This window comes from Acinonyx jubatus, chromosome X (assembly GCF_027475565.1).
Source record: "Acinonyx jubatus isolate Ajub_Pintada_27869175 chromosome X, VMU_Ajub_asm_v1.0, whole genome shotgun sequence".
Classification (NCBI taxonomy): domain Eukaryota; kingdom Metazoa; phylum Chordata; class Mammalia; order Carnivora; family Felidae; genus Acinonyx; species Acinonyx jubatus.
Window position 1 is genome coordinate 14,388,834 of NC_069389.1, and position 16,715 is coordinate 14,405,548.

Below are 16,715 nucleotides of genomic sequence, written 5' to 3' on the forward strand. Positions count from 1 at the left end.
GAGGCAAAACCGGGGGAAAGATCGGTTTTGCAAGCCCCGACGCTTCACAAGAGCCTCACGTGGCGTGATATTCTCTAGACTAAGAGGTTACAAAGCACACAGTGCAGAACGAGAGGTTCTCAGCGAAGAGGTACCCCCGCCCCCCGCCCCCCATTCCGGGCACTCGCGCCTCAGCCCCGGAGCCTCCGCGAGGGAGGGCCCCGTCGTCCCCAATGAACTACAAGACCCGCTGTTGCAGCGGTAGGAGCTTCTGGGTTCAAAGGCATGGAGCAGTAGCTCCTGGTGCAGGGGCGGGGGACAAGGGGTCAGACGCCGAAGGCGACTCGAGCCCAGGCCCCAGCCTCTCAGGTTTGGCCACCCGTAAGCTGGGAGAACTGGACGCACAAAGGCAGAACGGCTTCGGGCTCCCGGTGGCAGAGGAGCAGCCAGAATTGCCAGCCAGACGTGGAACTCAGGGCAGACGAGATGCGCGGGGGCACTGGCGTTTTCTGGCACATTCGTTCCCATCATCAAGCAATACCACGGCGGGCAACAGGTTTTGAGGACAGATGTGTGAAGCTCCCCGAGGTCACGTCGCACTGCTCCCCCGGGGTCCGGTTTAAGGCCCTACGAGAGATCAGGCCCCCTGCGAGGGATCCGCTTAAATGTAGAACGAGGGCCAGTGTTAAAACTCAAGTATTTGGACACAGAAACCCACGAACTTACTAGAGTGCCTCTTCATCAACTCTAATAAGTGCGTGCATTAATGTCACGTGGTGAAAGAGAATAAACTCAAGTCTGAGGCTCTGACATTAATTATTGTGTTTTTTAAACTTTATTAAATTTTTAAATCTGAAAACTGTAAAACATAGTATTCATACAAACACACCTGAGGACTGTTCAACCGGGCACCGGCATCTTCACACAAACAATTTGAAGAAAAACCAGGTTTAAATTAGAATTCTGTCTTATAACACAAAAGGAATAACATAGATAAAATCACCCTTTAAATAGTTGCATTCTTATATAAAGTACATTTGGTTTTCTGAGAAAGAAAATGTACATTCATGCCCCTGGTGTATATTTTATTGGCATTTACAACAAATGGCTAAGACTTTTAGCACAGATTCTCATAGCTTATAAACATTACACCAAAGTTGTACAAAGTAATTACAATAAACATATAGCACCATTTCCCCTTTAAAGTTCTAACTTTAAAAATAAAGGCCAAAATGAGAAGTCAGAATCAAATATCTTCCAAAATGTAGCAGAATAAATGGCTCAGAGCTAAGCAAATTCACTAGAAACATTGCATAGGACAGAGAACTTCCCTGTGTGAAAACCAACCTACGGATTGTTTCTTATCCCCTGAAGACAAAGCTGAGAGGTAATAGTGATAGCAAATGATGCACATATTTTTTATAGAATAAAAACCTCTAACTATATAAATAGTTCACCATCACCTCTGTGGCAGTACAAAGTGCCATATTAAATTCAAAAAGAAGAGATTTACTTGTTCGTATACCTACAGGTATAGAATAATATATAAATATGGTATAGTATCCATATGAGGAATAAACACAGACAATAAAATATATATCTTATAAAAATTTGGGCACAGGTGTCTTCATATAGAGATGTGAGGAATGAATGCCCAGTTAAATGTCTACGCTTAGCGAAAATATGTAACGTTTTAAAATAATAGGTATATTATTGAAAAAAAAATTAACCTGACTCCATCCAAACCACCCTTGTAGTATAATATCTCCTGCATAAAACAACCATTCTATGTATCCTATAATTGTTCAAAATTTATCAAAAACTGATTAAGAACACTTTATGAAAGCTTATAAGGTTGCTTTTTTTCTTTAAATATGAACAAATACAACATACAGAGAAATAATAACAAAAGGAAAATAATTTATATGGCTTTCCCTTTCTGGAAACTGGCAGAACACAAACAAAATGGCAGTAACAGACATAAAATATTGGGAGAAAGATAATGTCTGCAGTTGCATCTTTAAATTCTCTTCTAAGGAAAACTCATGGATTTTATGAGAGAACTTGTCAGTCCCTGATACTTTCCCCTTTGGGATTCAGCTGTTTTGGTTCTATATATAAACATTAACTGAAATCAAAGGTGTTTCTCTGTTTCCAGCATGAAATAAATTTGTAAACTGTGCAATAAAATGATAAATTTTCAACTGTAAAATAAGAAAAAGACATAAAGAACTCCCAATTTGAATATACTACTACTAACGTTAAATGGTTTTTAAAGTAGAGTGAACTATAACGTTGTTTTGCGATTCTGGATATACATACTTTTAGAGGAACTGTCTACCAAACAAAAGCTGCTAGGAGAATAAAAACATTTTTAAATTAAAAGTTACGAGGACAACTGAGAATTGTGTCCAATCTCAACATACAATTTTGTTTTAGTTGTATTTTCCTTCTTTAAGTTTTTCAATGTAGTAACACAACTTTAATGCCGGGCCCAGCTTCAGCCCCATGTACTTCATCATCACCTCACTCTTGAGGAGTAGCAGAGCCTTCCCATCAATTTCCTATAGAGAAAGGAAACTACGATTAATGATGCATTCCTACCTTGTCAAGTTATTTCTATATAAGAACATGTAAAATAGAGGGCAGTTGTACATTCTCGATATATATTCTCTGAATATATTTCCTGAGAACTATTAAAAATATAATTTCTACAGCAAGACATCATTTGACAATTTTTAACTTTACTTCAAATTTTAAGAAAAAGGAAATTTAATCCAGTATCTTTCAAAAATGGCCTAAGCATCAAGCTGTCTGATTTTAAGTACTGTGTGTTGAATACAATACTACCTACCTATGACAAAGAGTAGAAAACTATGAATTGTAGAAACAAATTTCAGACGGTCATTAACTTTCTTAAAAAGGCTGGGAATATGAGTATGTCAGCATCAATGCAAACTATAAATGTGCTATATACACAGTGTTGTCTTTATGTTGAAAGAGAATTAGTTAGTTGTCTGAAGCTAATTAAATGCTAAAACTACTGATTTTCTTAGAATACTGAAAAGGACGTAAGATATTTGGTCACTGATTTCTCAGAAAAGACTATAAACATTACTTAATAGACACAAGGCATCCTCCTAAAATTTCTTTATTTCCTTAGTTAACCAGTTTATGTCACAGAAGCATATTATTTGGGATTAACGAGCTCCTATTTAAAATAAAACTGCATTTAATCTTACAGTTGCTGGACTCATTGGGCATCATTAACAAGGAAGATACCCTGTCACAGCTTGTGGTTACCCCCTCCTACTCACGGTCCTGGGGCAAAACAGGGAGGAGAGGGGAGGAGGATCCTTGTGGGAGAAGACATCTGAGAGTGGCCATGTTGAATCATCTTCCCTGGAGAACTTGAAGACTTGTAGTACTTTAGGTACTCGAGTACCCGTTTAAAGCACAGATCCAGCCTCTACCTTTTAAGAAGAAGCTAACTTTGGGCCAAGTAAGCTTTCTCACATATGGAAAAAAATCAGTTGATAGGGTTCCCCCACCATCCACACTAATCAGCATCCATCCAACTGAAGGGCCTGCACAGAGGTCATTGAAAGGCATTACGGCAGGAAAACCGGATCAAAAGATACATTACATGTTGCCTGAAGAGGTCGGCGAGGGGGCCTGATATTTGAGGATCTTTATGTTTCATAAACTGTATCACTTCATCCACAGACCAGGTTGAAGGGTCCTTAGAGAAGCCTTGTTTCAGGACACTGGGATCAGGTACAGCTATATAACTTGGAGCTTCAATGGGGGGGAAAAAAGACAAATCATACTTGACCTGATCATTATCCTGAAAGAAGAGATGTTAGGTAGGGAGAGATGGTCTCTCATTCCTGGAACCTTCTAGTAAGCACCCCAGCAAGGACCCGGGACTCTAAGTGTAGAATCCAGCACAAGTCTAGCTAGAGGTGACCTGAGGATGGCTACCGAAGAGTACCCCATCTGACCTCCCCCAAAAACAAAAGCAGCTTCAGAATTTACCCTAAAGTTTCAAAAATCATAAAACAGACTGAGCAATCTGAGGCTTTGTTGGCCACAGGCAAAGACAGCAAAAGATCTGTTGCTTGGGTTAAATTAGGTTAATCTAAGTTAACCTATTACTCTCTTTAAGTATTTCGATGAATTTCTCTCAATCTCCCTCCTCTTAGTATGTCTAGACTAGGTTTCTCTTACCAGCTAAATACAATGGCAAGTCTCCAGATTTGGTTTTCTAATTGCTTACATTTATTCACTTTAATCAATGAATTTCAATAACCCCATTATCTTTGAGAACCAAATTAGTTTTTACTGAATCTCTCCCATGTATTCAATATGGACATTTTTAGCATCACTTTGCTTTTTACATTCCTGTCTCTTATGGCTTAAATGCTTCTCTGAATTTTGAAGAAAGGAGGATTATTTTCTGCTTGGCTAGGTCAGAAGTAACTTTAACATTATATTGAATACCTCTCTCAAGTTTAATTGCATAGTTATCTCAAGTTTATTGCATAGATATTCTGGTTGAATGTTTCAGGTCAAAAAAAAGAAATAATTGAGACAGAGAATAAATTAAGCACTCATACTTCAAAAAGTTTTAGGTGTGCTGTTCACCAAGCTGTGCTGTAATTTCTTTGTGTCCAGACAAGTATTCATTTACTCAACCAGAGTGGCTTGATTCTCTAAAGTTTAATGTGTGACAGAAGAGAGTTTTGTAATTTGCTAGGAAGATCTGTTTCTTTAAACAAGGACCGTCAACACAGATTTGGTTTTTTTTGTTTTTGGTATGAATTAACCAAAGATATACTTTTTCTCTCCTATCTGGGCTCCAGCCATTTTAGGGGCATTTTGATATTTGCCCAGGTAAAGGGCAAAGAAAAACAGAAGATAAAAGAACTCACAATGGTAAGTTTTTTTTTATGTGTAGCTCAAAAGTATATTTGTTTTCTCTTTCACTATTGCAACTTCAATGTGAAACAACAACTCTTTACTAAAATACATCCTCCCTTCCACTTGTCAGAGATAAAATTGTTGGTCATATCTACCAAGAAATGCCGCTGGGCTGTGTCAACCCAAATGAAAATGACGACGATGTATAGACCATGCCATGCCTAAGGCATTTTAACAATTTAGACAGAAAAGTCTTCTCCTTTAGCTCAAGAAAGACTCAATTTGAGATTAAGAAGTTACTGGCAAAGCTAATCAATACCTCTAAATTAACTTTTTTGTGGGATTTCTGGTTTACGTCATCAGAATCTGGTATAGTTAGGTCTCAAATAACATGTAACTAGTTTCAAAGATTACAACAGAAAACTTATAGGCAAAGATATAATTTACGGTATAAAGCTATAATTTTATGTTAAAACAAATGTAAGATCATCTATTTTTAATCCATTATGGAAAAATAATTTAAGTGGGCCTGCATCTTCAAAACAATCATAATTGCAACCATTAGTGTTATTCTCAATAATTACATGAAATAAACTATGTGAAAAATAAAGTTCAGTCATGCTTTTTTTCATGAATGGCTTTGTCTTACATACACTAAATGTTTCTGAAACAAATAAAATGAAAGTGATTTGATTTTATCCACGACAATGTTACTGGATTTCTTTCCTAAAATAAAAATAAACAATTTATTTCATTCAAATAATGGGGCAGGGCAGAGGGCTGTGAAAGCATCACCGGCAACCGGGGGGGGACTCAGCCTTAAGTAACAGTTCCAAAACCTTAAAGAAAGTAATAGTAATGACATGTCTAGACACTTTTCAAGTGAAATGCTTACCTATTCTCTGGAGATGGAAGCAGCCCAGAAGTTAAGTGTACGGCCTGGGGCCAGAGCGCCTGGATTCAAGGACTGACCCAGCCACTTTCTAGCTGGGGACCTTAGACAAGTGACTTCTCAGATTTCTCACAGAAAAATGTTTACAGGCACATACATCTCAAGGAATTATTGTAAAGATGTACTGTATAAGGCTATGTAAAATATTATGCACCTGGCACATGGCAGACAGTGATGAAGATGATGCTGATTTCTATTATTAATAATAGAAAATTACTAGTAAGTAATGTTATTACTATTAGTCTTTTCACTCCTGGAAAGACCAGAAACTAGCCTTCTCCAGCCCAAATACAGGCTACTTTGGTATGCTTAGGCATACATTTGAAAGTGAGATATTCAGCATCGGAAGTAACCTTTTATAGCCTTTTACTGAGGCGGCCCGTCTTCAAAAGCTCGTGTTTTGTGAAAATATCTAAAATTCCAGCTATGTTATCCCTTTATGGAATAAACATCTATTGTCAGACTTCTTGCAAACGTCACTCTGAAAGCAGAGGCGATCTACATGGGGTGGGAGATGGAAGGGGACGACATGAAATATGTCATAGGATGTATGCAGTGCAGTTGCCCGTAGATAATATCCATGATAAAAAGCAACTGAGTCAGACAGTTTCTACTGCCTTCACTGCTCACCTTACCTAGATGCCTACCAGGGCAAAAAGGATAGAACACTTATTCTCACCCTTAACCCACCTCACCCCACCTCTACCCCTACCCCCCCACTCTTAGTGCTTAAAATGGTAAAGGGCAGCTATCTTTGCACATGGAAAACTATGCTGGCTCTTTCCAAATGGCAAGATGCTGCTGCCGTGTTTACACATATTAAATACTCCTGGTGGGTCTGAGGGAGTAACCGAGGGTGTGGAGAATGGAGAAATGGCTGCAGCAACAGAATACCAGAACCCAGATCTGGGAGTCACACACAGGCTAGGGCCAGGAAAGATCTCTTCTGACAAGGAAGAGAGTACATCAAAAAGGAGCGGGAGTACATCGTTCCAAGCCTCAGTGTCACAGGAGGTTTGTTTGTGAGTCCAGACAGTAGCCAATGAAATTATAAATTACAAGGGAACCATTAATAAGAACCATGAATTAAGAAGTCTCTATGAGAGACATGGTTGGTGATCCAGATCCCCAAAGACAGTTCTATGCTGCCATGAGGATCAGAGCCATCTGTACTGGCCTGATCCTGACAGTGACATAAATAGGGAGGACTCAAACTCCTTAATTTTGGCACTTTCTCCAATGTCGTACACTCTCAGGGGATATTTTTGGGCATGGAAAACTTGAGGAGTAAAGGAACACACTGGTTGAGAATCACTGTTTTTAAATATACCTTCACTTTTCTTCTGCGTTTGGAATTTAACTTCATGTTGACTGCTCTTGGTAGATTTAGTTCCCACCAGTGCTGAACTTGAGGGGCCTGGCGCACTTGGAGAAAAATCCCTGGAGACTGCAGTATGAGCGCTTACAGGATTTCTGCTGTCAGGAGTTACAGAACTTGCTGGACTTAGTGGTGGGCTTTTGGAATCTTCAGGAAGCTTCTCCTCCTTGGGCATGCCATTTCCTTCAGAAGACAATGATTCTTCTAAAAGAAAAAAAGACAAAGGCAATTATCTTCAGTAGACTTACAGCTTAAATACTTTCAAAGGTCAAAAGATCTTGTCATCTTCAACAGGCCACTTAAGCCATGCTATACTGAACCACAAACCTCTAAACACAAAGTACATGGCCATCCCCTTCTTGGCATTCTCAGTAATGGACACCGTCTTAACATCCAAATTGATTCCACGACATCACCTGTTTCTCATGGCAATTGTCCCTTGCCAGTCTTGCCACCAAGGCTGTCAACACCTCACTAAAGCATTCATTTTTAAGAATGCAGTTCTCCACAACTATTTGTTATAATATGACCACACAGTTGGCTTCTAACATTTGCTTACTACTTGGGCACTTAAAACTTTCACTGGAGGGCACCTGGGTGGCTCCGTTAAGCATCCGACTCCTGATTTCAGCTCAGGTCATGATCTCCCGGTTCGAGAGTTTGAGCCCCACATCAGGTTCTGCGCTGACAGCGTGAAGCCTGCTTGGGATTATCTCTCCCTGCCCCTCCCTGGCTCACACCTACTGTCTCTCAAAAATAAAAAAAATTAATATTAAAAAGCAAATTTCACTGGAGAAAGGTACTAGGTTTTTCTAATCTTCTTTTATGAGCTTTCAGCAACAAAGCTGAATGGAAAATGTTACTATAATTTTTTTTTTTAATCTAAGGAAAACGACAACCGTGCGCTTCTGAAGGGAAACGCTCCACAAAGCTGCCAAAGCAGTAGCCTGATTGCTCAACTGATTTGAGCAAATATATACCCCCACCCAAGAGCATACAGTAAGTGGTAGTAGAGTGACTTTTCTTCCCACTCCTGGGATGTATAAATACTATTTACCTGTAGAAGCATGCACCTTTGTTTTGGGGAACTTAGGTGACACAGGAACAACATAAGGTAAAGGTTCCTGAGAAGGCCGTTTGGGGCTTTTCTTTTCTGTTATGTCTTCTTTTACTGTTTTTAAAAAAAAGGTGTCTGTTATAACTAATTAACATTCCTCAAGCATTGTCAGATCATCAGCATATAACACTTTTGTTTCCAAATCATCTGCCTACTATAACTTCATCAATAATTTATCAATTACTTGATTGTTTATGAATAATGTGTGTTCATTTCATCCTGTTATATATTTCATTGACATCATATTCAAGAGCTAAAAGCATTATGTCTAGGCATCATTTATTCTAGGGTCATCACATCTCTCTAAATACCTCAGGAAGCAGTAAGAAAATCAATTATACCGTGTCAAAAGGCCTGGGAAAATTATTCTCATCAACAAGAAAAGTTAAGAATTCAGAAAAGGAGAAGACAGGGTACAATGGACATCCCATTTTACACGCAACAATCGTGGCCTAGAGCTACCCTTACTATATACTCTACAGATTATTAAGCCAAATGCATTTCTACCTAAAGGACTACTCTTTAAGGCATGATCCTGAAAGTAATGACATATCAAATTATCAATTACACTCTAAAAATCAATCAATATCTTGATTTAACCCTCAACTAAAAGGAAAAATTAAGTATAATAGAAATCTAAAAAGTCTGATAATAGAACTTGAGTGAGAAGAAATATTACAATAAGAAAATACCAAAGTCAAACTTTATCTGGTTCAAGAGGGCTGGGGGCCAGGGCATGCTTCTTAAGATCACCTGATAAGCAACGTTTAGCCATCTGGTTACTGACTGATTACTGAAGAGTCTAAGAGAGCTCTCACCACTTGATTTTATTTTTAATCATGAACTACAAAATTACACAAAACATATTTCAGTGAATGACGAATATTTCTACAAATAGGACATTTAAATTCTTATAAAGAATTTAATTGACTCTCTTTTGACTCTTTTCATATCCATTATTAAATGGACACAGAAAAGTCAAATACTAACATTTAGTTTTTTATAGATGTTTGTTTACCTCAGATTCTTAGCAAGATCAGAAAAACTTTACTCATCTTTTACTTGTAATATTCTAATGCTTTATGAAAAATTTATGAAGTTGGTATATGGATTACTATCTGAGGCTGATAAAATATAAAAATGAGTCTTAATTTCTGCTTCTGGATATCGTAGAAATAACCTCAGGCATGAAATTGTTCCTGCAGAGATAACCAGAAAAAAGCAGGTAATTCACGAAGTAATTTAAAAGGCATCATCTCGAGGCACTTCCAGGATGACTGATTAAGGATCTCCAAAAATCCATTTCTTCATAAAAATAATGAAGACATTGGCAAAATTACCTTTTCCAAAAACTCTGGACATTAAGTAAAAGCTTACAACAATCGTAAAAGCATCTGTTCAAGAAAAAAATGGCTAAATGTCAGAACAGTAAATTCTGTGCCATTTTAGCTTCCCTAACATCATCCCCTTCACTCAGTTTTGCAGCAGCTTTGTAAACCAACAGGTTCACAACTACCGGAGCTATGAAAGCCAGCAGCCTAGTAGTCACTGGAGGCAGCACAATGGGTTTGGAGCTCCCACAGGCCCTATCCCCAGAGAACTGTCACTATTTGACCAATCTTGAAGCTCAATGAAAAGCTCTGATCTCAGGGCTTGTTTTATTTGACCTAAATCAGAGCCTACTCTGTGTGAACAGCCCTATCTCCAAGACATCGCTCAAAAAAACAAAACAAAACAAAACACCCCAAAGTAGCAATTATTTAACAATGCAGCTGCCCGAGCCAGCATTACCAGCTGGGGCTCACAAGAAGTTGACCAAAAAGCTTAAAAAACCAAATCAAACCAAACCAAACCAAACAAAAAACCCTGGAGAATAAAATGTCCATTAGGAGACTTTGAAAAACATGGAGATATTCCTGGGAATCTAGAAGGCCATATGCATGTGCAAGGCTGTATCCATGTCCAGGAAAGACCTAAGAAGGTCTTAATCTTTCATTTCTTGCTAACCTTGTGGCTCTGCACAAAGCAGACTTATAAACTGCTTCCTGGAGTGTTCAAGGTAAATTCTAGCACATACACAGAACTACGTGGCAAAGGACGGGGAAAAGACCAGTTGCAGGCATTTATGGAAATCCCTGTCCAATCATTTGCTGAAAACTAAGCTAAATGAGCAGACTTCAGTGACCACATATAACAAATGAGCGCAGGAAGTCATTAAGTTAGTCCAGGAAAGTCACTATACAAACAGCACCAGCAACAACAAACCCTAGGGAAGGGGAGAAAAGCTGATTTTCAGAGTTATTGCTTTACCCTATTTTTAAATGCCCAGTTTTCAACTAAAAAATTAGGAGACATGCAGAGAAACAGAAAAGTATGGCCCATACAAAGAGGGGAAAATATGTCAGTAGAAACTGTCTCTGAGGAAGCCCAGATACTGGACTTAGTAGACAAGGACTTTAAATCAGCGATTCTATTTATGTTCAAAGAACTAATAATAATAATAATAGTAATAATAATAATAATAATAATATCTAAAGAACTAAAGGACAATATGAGAACAATATCTCACCAAATAGGGACAATCAATATAAAAATTACAAAAAAGAAGGATATTGAAATTTAGGACTTGAAAAGTAGTATAGATGAAATGAAAAATTCACTAGATGGGCTCAACAGCAGCTTTGAACTAACACAAGAAAGAACCAGCAGATTTAAAGAAATGTCAAATGAAATTATACAGTCTAAGGAACAGAAAGAAAAAAGAATGAGGAAAAATGAACAGACCCCAGAGACCTATGGGATACCATCAAGGACACCAAAACACACATAATGAGAGAGTTTCAGAAGGAGAGGTGACAGAGAGAAGAGGACAGAAAGAACATTTGAAAAAATAATGGCTGTTTCCCAAATTTGATGAAAAACATTGACCCGAATATCCAAAAACCTCAACAACCTCCAACCAGGAAAAATTCAAAGATATCCACACGTAAAAAAAAAACAGACAAACTAATCAAAAGCAAAAAACAAAGAGAATCTTGAAATCAGCAAGAGAAAAGCAAGTCTTCATGTAAAAGAGCTCCTTGATAAGATTAACAACTGCCTTTTCATCAGGAACTACAGAGGCTACCAGGAAGTGGGATGACATTCAAATTGACAAAAAGACAGTCAACTAAGAATTTGACATCCAGCAAAACTAACCTTTAAAAAATGAAGGAGAAATAAGAAATTCCTCACGTTTTTAAACAGCTCACAAGTGAGAAGATTCCTCACTTAAACAGCTTATGAAATGACATTCGACAGCAACTCAAATCCACATAAAAAAACAAAGAGTACCAGTAAATTTATTTGTGTTTGTAACTCTTTTCTTCTCCTTCTTCCTTTAAAAAAACAACTAGGGGCACCTGGCTAGCTCAGAAAGTAGAGCATGCAACTCTTGATCGCAGGGTCATGAGTGCAAGCCCCACATTGGGCAGAGAGCTTACTTTAAAAAATAAAAAACATGGTAATAAAAAAAATGAAAAAACAATTAAAAAATTGTATTTGGGGGCTTATAATGTATAAAATATAATTTGGCAATAAAAGAACAAAGAAGGGGGCAGGAAATAGAGCTGTAGTGGAACAAAGTTTTTGCATAATATTAAAATTAAGTTGGTATTAATCCAAACTAGACTGTTTTAAATTAAGATGTTAATTGTGATCCCCAAGGCAACTACTAAGAAGATAACTCCTGGACAGAAAAGAAAAAAAAAAAAAAAAAGAACTCAATAAATTTAGTAAAAGGAACAAGGGAATTAAGATGGTATACAAGAAACCATCTATTTCAAACAAACAATAAAAAGAAAGTAATGGAAGAAAAGACCAAAAGAAACCTAAGATATACAGAAAACAAGTAACAAAATTGTAGATGTAAATCCTACCTTATGAATGAATGAATAAAAAATAAATAAATCCTACCTTACTAGTAATTTTATTAACTGTGCGTAAGAAAATACTCCAGTAAAAAAAAAAAAATCAGATTAGCAGAATGGATTAAAAGAAATGTTCTAATTACATACTTAAATACAAAAGACAGACTTTAAATTCAAATACACAAATAAGTTCATAGAAAAAGACTGAGAAAAAATATACCATACAAACAGTACTTAAAACTGGAGTGGCTATACTAATATCAGACAAAATACACTTTAAGAAAATCCTAAGAAATTCACACATACAAAAACTCCAATGAGAACAAATAAATTCAGCAAGACCACAGAATACAAGATTAATAATAAAAAAATCAATTGTATCTCTATACACTTGCAATGAACAATCCCAAAATTAAGGAAATAATTCCACTTACAATAATGTTAAGAAGAATAAAATGTTTCAGGATGAATTTATCAAAAGAAGTGCCAGATGTCCTTTCTGAAAACTACAAAATACTGTTGAAATAAATTAAGTGAGACCTAAATAAATAGACATCCCATGTTCATGAACTAGGAGACTCAGTATTATTACAGGGCAATAATCCCTAAAATGATCTACAGATTCAACACACTCTCTATTAAAATTCCAGCTGGCTTCTTTGCAGAAATTGACAAGCTGATCTTAAAATTCATAAGGAAACCCAGACTTGCCCAAACGATTTTGAAAAAGGAGAACAAAGTTGGAAAACTCATACTTCCCAATCTCAAAACTTACTACAAAAAGCTATGGTAACCAAGATAGTGTGGTACTGCCATGAGGATTGACATACAGATCAATAAAATACAAAGTCCAGAAATAAATCCATACATTTTGACAAGGGTGCAAAGACAAGTCAATAGGGAAAGAGTAGTCTTTTAACAAATGGTGCTGGGACAACTAGATATCCAAATGTGAAAGCATGAAATTGGACCCCCTACCTCACTATATATAGAAAAATTAATTCAAAATAGATCAATAATCTAAATACACAGCTAAATCTATAAAATTCTTAGGAGAAAATACAGAGGTAAATCTTTGTGAACTTTTACTAAGGAGTATTTTCTTAGGTATGACACCAAAAGTACAAGAAACAAAAGAAAAAATAGATAAAATGGACTTCGTTGAAATTACAAAGTTTTGTGCTTCAAAGGACACCATCAAGAAAGTCAAAGGACAATCTACAGAATGGAAGAAAATATGTGCAAAGCATATTTCTGATAGGAACTTATATCCAGAATATATAAAGACTCTTTATATATAACAACTACAATATGATATATACCAGGAACAAATATATTTTATTTCTGTGCAATAAAAAAACAAGGAACCCAATTAAAAATAGACAAAGGATTTAAATAGACATTTCTCCAAAGATCACAAATCGCCAGTAAGCACATGAAAAGATGCAAACAACGTCAGCCATTAGGGAAACGCAAATCAAACCATGGGATACTTTTCAGGTTTTGATTCTCAAGTTCATTATGAATATAAGAATTTATTTTCTTGTTTCGAATGAACAAAAACAACTATATATTATATATGTCTAGTTCATTGTGGCTACTTTGAGGAGGACACAAGGAAAACCTGAATGATACAAGATTCTCAAGTTAATTATAAAATGTCATAGAAATATAGAAGCACAGTATAAAATTTTACATTTTCTCTCACCTGGTACACTTTTATCAAGCTCTGTAGGACTCTGAGTATTACCTCTGTAAGAGCTAAAGGGCTGGCTACTCAAAAGGTTATCACACTGCAGGCTGTGGCACAAGGTCTCAAGAAAGCGAAGGGCAAATGATGCACTATTCACTGGAGGGAGCTGGACAGAATGAGTCTCCCCATCAAAGGAGGCTATCGGGGGGAAAAGAGATGTCAGTTACATCATAGAAAGATGAAAACTACAACAACGAAAAAAAGCCATCAATTTAGGGAATGTATTATAAATGTAATTTGTGGTTTTTGTAATTTACAAAAGAATAATCTTAAATTATAAAGTTCCTCTCATTAAAACATAAGAGCCTGTATTGGTAAAAGCATTCTCATTTAAAAATATTCATAAGGCAAACAAGAACAGCATCAGCAGCAGCAACCCAATGATGTATAATAACACTTCCTGCTATTCCAAGCATTCTGTGGGTATAAATATAGTATCTGATCAGACAATCATGAAAGCCAGCTGTATCTTATCTCCTAAGCTTTCTTGAATCACATTTTCATTTAGAGCCTCTTATAGATCAATCTGTTTTCTAAAAACATTAAAATATATTATCAACCAAGTTATTTTGTCTACAGTGAACTTAATACAGCATATAAAAAAAACTTTTACCTCAATTTACAGTATGACTCTGACATTACTTGTCTATTTTGAACATAAAGTTAAACTTTTCAAACCAGAGTTAAAAGTCTATAGACATATAATTATATAAATATATAAATATTCTATTATCTCAATATAAGCATGCCAATATTATAAATAGCTCATAGACTATAAGTATTATAAAATAATCTGTATATTATAAAATCTTTGCCTTCTCAAAACCTAAAATCAAATCTGGAAGAAAAGCTGAATAAAGGATTAGATGAGCATACCAGTTATCACTTCTCCTCCACGATGATCTGGCTTAAGAAATCCAAAAACAGTCTTGCTTTGAAAGGCACAATCCACACAGGCCTGCACAGTCCTCCGGAGCACCACATTCACTGGGCCTGGACCAAAGTGGTCAGGCAGTTGCTGGATTTTCTTCTGATCCAGGTGAGGACCAGAGTTTCCATGTTTGTTTACATAGACACAGACTTGAGGAAACAGGTGTATACAAAAATAACAAACAGACTGGTTAAAAGCAACATAAACACTACGTAGTTACTATATCCCACTAACCACACTTCAAAGAGAACCCAAATATAGTTAGTATCAATGACCATTTCTGCTACCTAAAAATACATATGTAAACGTCTTTTCACATTTGTATAAAGATATTCAATCTAGAAAGAAATAATCCAAATGCTTATTCAATTTTCTAGAATTCTGCCTAAACTTATAATAAAAACTATCCAAGTTTAGTAGCATCATAAAACAATTCTTTACACATTTCCACATCACATAAAATGGTATGAAGATAAATATTTTCACCTTCCAACTGTACACACAGTGTAAGAATTTTCTTTCAAAATTGGTCACAACTCCTTCTTAGACTGGTTATTTTAAATCACCAACACCGCACCTTCATTATATTTTCTAAAGTAACCCAAATAATTTAAGATACATGCCACACAGTAAGTTCTAATGACCTAGAGCAATTTTTTTCATTAACTTAAGGAAAATAAAAATGGTCTTTATATATATGCCAAGGTTCACTGAAGAAAATCCAAAATTAAATCCTTTCCTTAGTATAATAAAAGCTTATGATTTATATTTTTTAAATGTTTATTTATTTATTTTGAGAGAGAAACAGAGTACGAGTGGAGGTGGGGCAGAGGGGGAGAGACAGAATCCCAAGCAGACTCCGTTCTGTCTGCACAAAGCCCAACACAGGGCTTGATCTCACAGACTGTGAGATCATGACCTGAGCCAAAATCAAAAGTCGGAGGCTTAACCTACTGAGCCACCCAGGCGCTCCAAGCATATGAATGAGAAACAAATCATCTATAATCATGCAAATGTCACGTTTCCATAACAGTTCTTCCCTGGGAATCAAATCTAAATCAACATACAATGTAACAATATGAGGTTGTATTATTACCAAACACAAAATATACTGTCCCCCTAAATCAAGAAGCACATTATTTTCATTCATCATTTAATTTATACTGCCCAATTTTATATATAGTCTATATTCAGTACAATAAAAACCCATTAATCTCACTTTCACTATTTTGAAATATATGATAATTCAACTTTGTGGCAACAGCCAGAGGAAGGATGGACTCTTATCACAGAAATGAAACAGCTATTAAAAACTTAACCCATGGTGGGGCACCTCAGTGGCTCAGTTGGTTAAGTGTCCTGACCTCAGCTCAGGTCATGATCTCACGGTTGGGGAGTTCGAGCCCCATGTTGGGCTCTCTGCTGTCACTCAGAGCCTGGAGCCTACTTCGGATTCTGTGTCTCCCTCCCTCCCTCTCTCTCCCTCTGCCCCTCCCCCACCCGTGCGCACACGCACACTCTCTCTCAAAAATAAATAAACATTAAAAAATCTTAAGCCATGGACAAAACCCTACTGAACACAAGTGAAGCTAAACAAAGATTTCAATGTTTTATCTCCTTTGCATTATACTCATTTAGTCTTTCCTGCTAATGGCCTAAAAATCGGAAATAATAAACTGAGTATGTTACAATAATCTTTAGGTGATCTTTTCTACTTCAAAAAGTAATCTCTTTTTAGTGAGGAAAGTAAAATTGGGAGAAAAATCAACAGAAG

General features: G+C 36.5%; 1 protein-coding gene across 7 annotated transcripts in view; it reads right to left on the minus strand.

Moving 5' to 3' along the window:
• Nucleotides 1-795: 795 nt before the first annotated feature.
• Nucleotides 796-16,715, minus strand: part of SCML2 (Scm polycomb group protein like 2) — a 99,339-nt gene continuing 83,419 nt past the window's right edge. For 5 of the 7 annotated variants that reach the window (XM_027054514.2, XM_027054509.2, XM_027054511.2 and 2 more), the window contains 6 exons: nt 14,887-15,090; nt 13,966-14,148; nt 8,290-8,403; nt 7,185-7,436; nt 3,626-3,777; nt 796-2,543 (listed from right to left, as the gene is read on the minus strand). In XM_027054514.2, the coding sequence (XP_026910315.1) occupies nt 2,415-2,543; nt 3,626-3,777; nt 7,185-7,436; nt 8,290-8,403; nt 13,966-14,148; nt 14,887-15,090 (1,034 nt within the window). In that variant the 3' untranslated portion in view covers nt 796-2,414. The remainder of the gene's footprint in view (nt 2,544-3,625; nt 3,778-7,184; nt 7,437-8,289; nt 8,404-13,965; nt 14,149-14,886; nt 15,091-16,715) is intronic. The other 2 variants (XM_053202124.1, XM_053202125.1) reach the window with 2 other exon arrangements.